The sequence below is a fragment of the Bubalus kerabau genome, chromosome 8 (genome assembly GCF_029407905.1).
Source record: "Bubalus kerabau isolate K-KA32 ecotype Philippines breed swamp buffalo chromosome 8, PCC_UOA_SB_1v2, whole genome shotgun sequence".
NCBI lineage: Eukaryota > Metazoa > Chordata > Mammalia > Artiodactyla > Bovidae > Bubalus > Bubalus kerabau.
The window spans coordinates 86,040,847-86,049,432 of NC_073631.1; the positions used below are offsets into that span (position 1 = coordinate 86,040,847).

The 8,586-nt window shown below is 38.8% G+C and overlaps 1 protein-coding gene across 1 annotated transcript; it reads left to right on the forward strand.

Annotated features, from left to right (window-relative positions):
* The first annotated feature begins 788 nt into the window (after positions 1-788).
* Positions 789-8,548, forward strand: LSM8 (LSM8 homolog, U6 small nuclear RNA associated). Its single transcript, XM_055590772.1, has 4 exons — positions 789-964; positions 2,139-2,179; positions 5,514-5,641; positions 8,290-8,548. The coding sequence occupies exons 1-4, from the start codon at positions 934-936 to the stop codon at positions 8,378-8,380; spliced, it is 291 nt and encodes a 96-aa protein (XP_055446747.1). The 5' UTR covers positions 789-933; the 3' UTR covers positions 8,381-8,548.
* The last annotated feature ends 38 nt before the right edge of the window (positions 8,549-8,586 follow it).

Sequence of the window (8,586 nt, forward strand, 5' to 3'; positions counted from 1 at the left end):
CAACGTGGGAAACCCGGTTTTCATCCCTGGGTCCGGAAGATCCTCTGGAGAAGGAAACGGCAACCCATTCCAGAACTCTTGCCTGGAAAATCCCATGGACGGAGGAGCGTGGTAGGCTACAGTCCAGGGGGTCGCAAAGACTCGGACACGAACGAGCGACAAAATAAATGAGTGACAACGCGGCCGCGATGCAGCATTTTTTTTTTTTTAAACAACAAAAACATTTGTATTGGGGTATAGCCCATTAACAATGATTAACAATGTTTGATAGTTGCAGGTGAACACGATGCAGCACTTTTAGAAGCAAATGCAAACTGCGAACATGCTTTTAACTACTGACTTCTCCAGATATGTATACCATACGGCTACAACTTGTGGAATTTTGTTCGGGGTCGTTTAGCTTCTAAAAGGTTAATTTGCGGCCCCTGTAGCACAAAATTAGGGATTCCACCTCCCAGCGTCTACACTTCGTACCAAAACAGCACTCATCTCTCTACTTCACTTGTGACAAAAACACCTTATTCGGTTTTCTCCTGCCTTCCCCATCTTCTCTCAACATTTCCCCTTAGTAACTTCTGCCACTAAAGTCTTCCATTCAGCTTTGAAGCGCGCTCGCCCACCTTCTCCCCATCTTCAGGGAGCGTCTTTCTTTCTTCCACTGCCCACTCTCTTCAGCTCTCTCCGGCTTCCAAAACCACCCTCAAGAAACACTGCAGAAATATATTGCGCACGCGCATTAAAGTCGTCGTCGCTTTGCATCTCGGGAATGCTTGGCCGGGTTCTTTCAGTCTCTGATTCGTGGAGCCTCCCTGCGGTAGTTCTCGCGGTATTTGCTGCCGCCAGTCGGCGGGAGAGGCTGCTGTTTCCTGGCGGTCCTTTCTAGCTCATCTGGTGGCCGGGGCTGTTGTGTTTTCAGTCGCCAGGTCGCGTATCATGACGTCCGCCTTGGAGAACTACATCAACCGTATCCTTCAGCCGGCTCCCGCGGGCATTAGCCAAGGCCTTGGTGAGCCCACGTCTGCTCGGAGTGGACCAGTGCTGGAAAGGCCAGGGTTCGGGATCGGCGGGCGGTTGGGGTACCGGGCCACTGACGGGCTTGGAGCCCGGGGTGGGGATACAGAGGTTAAGGATCTGGGACCCATCAGGCTCACCCCTGGGACTGGAACTCTCAGCTCCTGCGGGCCCAAGGCGTCTTTTAACTTGAGAGAAAAACTGAGCAAAACCGACATGATTATTCTGAACTTTTCCGTGTCTCTAGAAATCAATTATTGATTCACCCTTTCCATTTCCCTCGGGCCTATACGTTCACGTTTAGGAATAAGATAAACAGTTTTACCAGTTGCGACGGTGAACTCGTAAATCTATGTGTTTGTTTTATTAATAGGCTTTGCTCAGTCTTCGAGGATAGCAAAAACTTTACAGATGATGCAAAAGTGGAATATCTGCCCTTTTATCAGTTGAAATCTCAACTTTATTGTTGATGGAATTAAACTAATGCTTACCGTTGTAATAGTTCGCCTTATGGGGCAAATAACTTTAAAAAGCCCCTGTAATTGTACCCTATGCACCATTTTAAAGTCTCGGGACAGAAACATTACGTTGTGCTCTCATGTACAAATTTGGGGCAAAAGTGGAACGTTAAAGGTTTTTCTTTTTAAATGATGCAAGCATATTGGTACTTCTGACATTGATTATAATTTCTTTTGAATTCCAGAAGGCAGGTCCTGGAAGACAGTGTCTTAACGTACATTAAATCATTTGACATTGAATAGTTTAGCACTGACCCAATTTTCGTTTCAGAGATGAAGAAACAGGATTAAGAAAAGGAAAAATATTTTCAATTTTCATATTTGCAATATTCCCCCATTAAAAATGAGTACCAAACATCCCAGCTGTTTTAAGGTAGAATACACTGATCTCATAAAAAGGATGTTCTTTTTCTATTTTTCCTTTTTTCAATTGTGTAGTTGTCACAGAGAATTAAGAACATACAGTTTTATGTTGTAAATGTGGCTGTGTTAAATAGTTGTATCTTAATTCTGTCACTTTTTCCCCTAGTAATTTAAACCATTTCCTTGCCAGATTTAAGTTTTCAGTTTGCATTCCCTCAGAAATGCTTTCCTTGATTCGGTTATCAGGAACTGTTGCTGTCATTACTTCTGATGGGAGAATGATTGTGGTAAGTATTTGGTGTATTCATTCTCTGCTTTCTTTTAGGCTTTTCTGCCTGCAATGTTCAGTTTTCCCAGACTCTTTGTGACCTCATGCAGTGTAGCCTGCCAGGCTCCTCTGTCCATGAACTTTTCCAGGCAAGAATACTGGAGTGGGTTGCCATTTCCTACTCCAGAGGATTGTCCCAACTCAGAGATCAAACCCGGATCTCCTGCGTCTCTTGCATTGGCAGGTAGATTCTTTACTGTGGTGCCACCTGGGTAAGCCCACTCTTGTAGGCTTATTGGTTGTAAATTTTTATGTACAACCTCTGATCTCCAGTGCCTAGGCACCAGAATACACCTGCATTGCAGTTTTCTTGTGATTCAACTCTTTATCTCTTTGATAAATAGCTGCCAATTCGTTTTTTGTTTTGTTTTGTTTTTTTCATTAATAAACATTGACTGTAAGTTACATACAAGGCTTCTTCTAGAAGCTGGGATGAATAACAGAATCTGCCCTCAGAGAACTTCTGGTCTAGTCTGCAGATATCTGTCTATATTTTGTATTTATCTTCCTTCATCTTTTATTTCCTTCCCCATTCAGTGCTCTGACATCTACTACATGAATCATACAGTTTTTGTTTTTTTTTTTAATTGTGTGTGTGTGCTTCTTGGAAACTTTTTTTAAAGATTTAGATACTACCTCTATAAAATGAACATTTAAGACATGTATGGTGTTAATCTTCAGATATTCTTAGGTTGTAGTATCTTGTGCTTCTGTAGAATAAATTATGATGAATATCTAAGTTTATTCATCTCATTTTTCCTTTTATCACTGTATCCCATTTTAATTCCAGAAAAGTCTTAGATTCTCTGAGGAATTTATTCCATGATTTTTGGCCGCTTAATTTCATTTATAATTCATGATTGTTAACTTTCAAAAAAGTTTTAAAGCTGCTAAACTTTATTGTCTTATGTAATTCATAGAATTTGTTCTATCTTCCCACTCTGCAATTGCTGTTTTTGTTTTCTTTTTAATCCTTGGGATTTTTCTCAGTGGGTCCTTAAGTGGCAATTACCAAGTGTCAGACTTTGCCATTTATTAAACATATGTCTTGTACCAGGCATGTCACGTGTGTTAGATCACTTAATCCTAGTACAACTCTGTGAAGAAGAACTAGCCCTGCATTATAAGCTAAGTACCTGGATCAGAAAAAGAGTCACTTTCTCAGAATCATGTGAATGTATGTGGCAGAACCAAACTGGGATTTAAACTGGATTTGACTCCAAAGCCTAAGGCCAGTGGCCTTGCTTCCTTCTTAATCAAGAGAGTAGTCATGGTTTTGTTTTAATTTTTTTAAGGTACCTCACATTGTATTTCGGAGAAGGTGACGGCACCCCACTCTAATACTCTTGCCTGGAAAATCCCATGGATGGAGGAGCCTGGTTGGCTGCAGTCCATGGGGTCTCGAAGAGTCGGACACGACTGAGCGACTTCACTTTCACTTTTCACTTTCATGCGCTGGAGAAGGAAATGGCAACCCATTCCAGTGTTCTTGCCTGGAGAATCCCAGGGATGGGGGAGCCTGGTGGGCTGCCGTCTATGGGGTCGCACAGGGTCAGACACGACTGAAGCGACTTAGCAGCAGCAGCAGCACATTGTATTTTGTCAAATTAAGAGAGTTTGAAATATCTTAATCTCATCTTAACTTTGAAAAGCCTACTGCTATTAAGAAATATTTGCAAATAGTTTTTTAGTTTGTGGAAACCTCGAGTTTAAATTTTTTTTTAACAGGATAGATGATAAATTGGAAACTTGTTTTAACTTTATAGAAGGAAAGCCATTTAAAAAGAACATTTTGAGAACTAAAGTTCAGCAGTTCTGTATTCCTTTGACACATAGTTCACTTGATAGAATTTGTTGAGTCCCTAAGTTATGTCCGACTCTTTGTGACCCCATGGACTGTAGCCCACCAGGCTCCTCTGTCCATGGGATTTCCCAGGCAAGTATACTGGAGTGGGTTGCCATTTCCTTCTCCAGGGGATCTTCCCAACCCAGGAATTGAACCCACATATACTGCATTGGCAGGCAAATTCTTTGATGCTGAGCCACTGGGAGAGCCCACTTGATAGAATGTGTGTGTCTACTCAGTTGTGTCCAATTTTTTGCAACCCCGTGGATTGTAGTCTACCAGACTTCTCTGTCCATTGAAACTTGATTAAATAGTTACTTGTAAGATGAAGCCAAGAAGCTATGTATGAGTGTGGTAACAACTATTTGCTAACTAGTTTAGTATAGTAAATACTCCACATTTTGCTTCTTTTCCAAATTTTAAGTTAACATTTTCTCTTTATCTTGGTCTAGTTTTACATATTTTGAGTTTTAAAACATGAAACTGTAATAAGAGATTTAACCAACCAAAGCCATCAGTATAAGTTGATGTTCTTCAGAAACTGAAATAGCATCTGAGATACTGTGTTGTAATATGCCCATGTCTTCCTTTATTAGGAGCCATGATTCTTCTGTAAAACTCTGAATATTTCCTTCAAGTTGTAGAACTTTCCTTCAAGTTGTTGTGATCATATTTGTGTCTACTCTTACTGAGTTATTAGGGGGATTAAATAAGTAAATCCATATGCAACCCATAGAACACTTTGGCAAGTACTAAGTACTCATCTAGCCTTAGCTATTACTACTACCAGTTGAAGCTTGTGTATATTTAGGGGATTGATTTGAGTCTCTGAAAAGTGGTAAATTATATTTGTTTGTTCATAGTAGTGTAACATAGAAGTTCAGTGGTCTGGCTTTGAAGCTAGCCTTTCATGGTTTGGATTCTAGCTCTGCTAATTTCCACCCATGAAACCGTGAGAGATTACTTCTCTGTGCCTCAATTTTTCTTCTCTGAAGTGGGAATACATATAATATCTACTACAAAGGGTAGAGATTGGTTGAGATAATGTGTGTAGCATGTTTACTGGCATGTAACATGTATGATACTGTTACATTACTATAGCTGCTGTGTATAGGAGTATTTCCCTTAAGTTTTCCTTGTTTTAGTTTGTATCTTTAGAATATTCGCTTCTGGACAGCCTGAAGTTTTATGCTACTTCCTTGGAAGTGAACTAGTACATGGGGTCCTTTGTAATTCTCAACAGCTCTGTGCACTAGCAGAAGCTTGGTGCCCCCCTCCCCCTTAAAAAACCAAGAGTACTCTTGGTCATAAAGAGATATTTTATAGTAAACTTGTATGTATATTTAAAATAGGTCCTCCTGTTGGAATACCTGGCAGCTAAAATGGTGTGGTTGAATTTACACATTCAGATAATTTGTCTTTTTTCTCTTGAATATTTTCTTTACAGGGAACACTGAAAGGTTTTGACCAGACCATTAATTTGATACTGGATGAAAGCCATGAACGAGTGTTCAGCTCTTCACAGGGAGTAGAACAAGTGGTACTAGGGTTATACATTGTAAGAGGCGACAATGTGTAAGTAAAATGTCTTTTTTAAGGCAAGTAGCTCAGACTGTAAAAGCATCCACCTGCAATGCAAGAGGCCTGGGGTCAATCCCTGGGTCAGGAAGATCCCCTGGAGAAGGAAATGGGAACCCACTCCAGTATTCTTGCCATGGAGAATTCCATGGATAGAGGAGCTTGGTGGGCTATAGCCCATGGGGTCTCAAAGAAGTGGACATGACTAAGTGACTAACATACAGCAGTATACAATAGGTGCACTGCTTTGCTGAATGGAAAAGAGGTTTCTATTTACTGAGATTTGTCCATATTTCTCATAGTTAAATAGCCTGAATAGGGTCCAGAAAGAGCCCTGCCTTAACACTGGATACTTCTCTGGAGGAGGTTCTTAAAATGTTCTCCCAAAATATCCCTAATTTCAGAGGAACATAAATACACTTCCGGGCTAGAGTTTGAAAATGTCTCTGAAATCTCTTGTGTGAACAGTTTTAAATAATGCTTTATAACATAGCTGAATTTATCCATTTTTTCTTTTAATTGTTAGTGTAATTGGCACACTTAAGCTGTCCCATGTTTATGTCGTGGCCTCAGTTAATTTGTGACACTGATACGGCAGTTTGAGAAGATATGTTTTAGTGGTAACAGTATAAGAAAAGTGTAACAGTGTAGAGTAGTACTGTCCAATACAGTTTTAGGGGATGATGGAGTGTTACATATCTGTTGTATATCTGCATTGTCCACTGTAGTAGGTACTAACCAAGTGTGTGGCCACTGGGTACTTGAAAAGTAGCTGGTGTGACTGAAGAAATGAATTTTAGATTTTACTTATTGTACTTAATTTTAATAGTCACCTGTGGCTAGAAGCTGCTGTATTTGTACAGTTATAGAGACTGGAAGATTGTTGAATCACTTTACTAGTGAGTACTGTTAAAAATTAAAACATGGCTGGAAGGCAGCGAAAGATATATTAGCATCTCAGATTACTTTGTTGGACAAGTAGAATATGGAAGAAAATCACCTTTGGATGGATAAATTATTTGATCTTTAATCAAAACCAGAGGTTTATAAAATATCCTATAGAGATAATATTTAGGTGATGTGAGCTGTAAAGAATGGCACGTAGAGCCCAGATCTCCTGACCAGGACACATTGATTGTATTGGGACACTGCATAATAATTGAGTTTAAGATGATTTCTTCTACTTTAATTTAAAAAATTTTTCTCTTTTTTTGAACTTCATTTTAAAAAAATTTAAAACATTGCTGTAGACTCACGTGGTATGCTGGAGCCATCTTATACTACTCACCAAAGTAGATTTTTATATTTTGGGAAATTTTGCAAGCTGATTGATTGACGTCTTGTTGGTAGCTTAAAATTGGCGGTAGTAGGATTATTTTGCACTATGGCTATCAGTCAACACTGCGAATCAGCCTACCCCTTTTCCTTGGAGAACTGGTTTTAAAACATTTTTCAGCACTCTACTCTCCATAAGGATTTTAAATGACACTAGATGTCACTTAAATGACATTTTAAATGACACTCTCCATAAGGATTTTAAATGACACTAGATAGAACTGAGGTCTTGATTTGTTTCATATTGAGGAAACTGAACATATTCTTCTACAGTTTGGTATTTCTCATTTATTAAAGAATTGAAGACTTTATATAGTTTAAAGCAAAATCAAGCAAATTCTGTGTAACATATTTATCTGTAGAATTTACTTTCAGTAAAGCCAGACAAATTTGAACAACCAGTCTCTTATGAAATAATGTTTCAAATATGTCCCATGGTCTGAATGTAATAATACCTATATCCAGCTAGAGATTTTGGTTACCTAGCATGGCATTAATGAAATTAATGTTATACATATTATGTTAGTGTTGAATCAAGGAAAAAATTTGCTGACTTTTAACCCTAGTCAGTCACAAGTCATTCACATCAAAAATCATTTGTTAGATACCTGAATATCTGTTTTGTCATCTTTGTGTGGAAGAATTGCACTTCTTTTTGTTGTTGGGTTTACACTGAGTAAATTGAGAAACCATGAAAGGGAAACTAATAGATATATTGATGGATTTAGTTCATTGAAGTTACTCAAATAATAGATACTTTTATTTGCTTGTTTAATAGTGATTTTTTGATCCTCCCCCAACCCCACCGTACCTCGCCCATTCCCAGAATAGTCCTTCAGTTCAGTTCAGTCGCTCAGTCGTGTCTGACTCTTTGCGACCACATGAACTGCAGGACGCCAGGCTTCCCTGTCCATCACCAACTCCTGGAGCTTGCTCAAACTCATGTCCATTGAGTCGGTGATGCCATCTAGCCATCTCATCCTCTGTCATCCCTTTCTCCAATAGTCCCTGGATTCAGTGAAAATCAGGATTGAAACTCTGGGGTTTTATACCATTATCTATCCCATATGTTTTTTTCCTTTAAAGACTTGTGACTTTCCTTTAGAGAGTAGTCACACTATGCAGTTCATCCTTTAATCTTCGTTCCTGTAACAGTGTTGCCTTCAATTTGAGTTTTGTGACTTAAATGTACAATTTACTACCTTATGAAAATGTTTTTCACTTAACTAGTAATTCTCTTTATTATCTCCTTTCAGTTTTAGTCAGAAATGAGATTGTTCTGATTTTTTTTTTTTTTTCCCCCTTAACAGTGCAGTCATTGGAGAAATTGATGAAGAGACAGATTCTGCACTTGATTTGGGGAATATTCGAGCAGAACCTTTGAACTCTGTAGCACACTGAGGAAAAACTACATATATCACACAGCTGTAAATCTTTGTACAGAAACTGATTATTCTGAGATTGATGGTCAGAATTTTTAGGAATGTGTAATTGTGGATTTTGACTCCATGTTGATTCATTGTAATATGATATGTAAATTAAAGTATTTCTACATTTTCTTGAAAAAAACCTTTTTTTTTGGCCTAAATAATATACTTGGTAGCTTG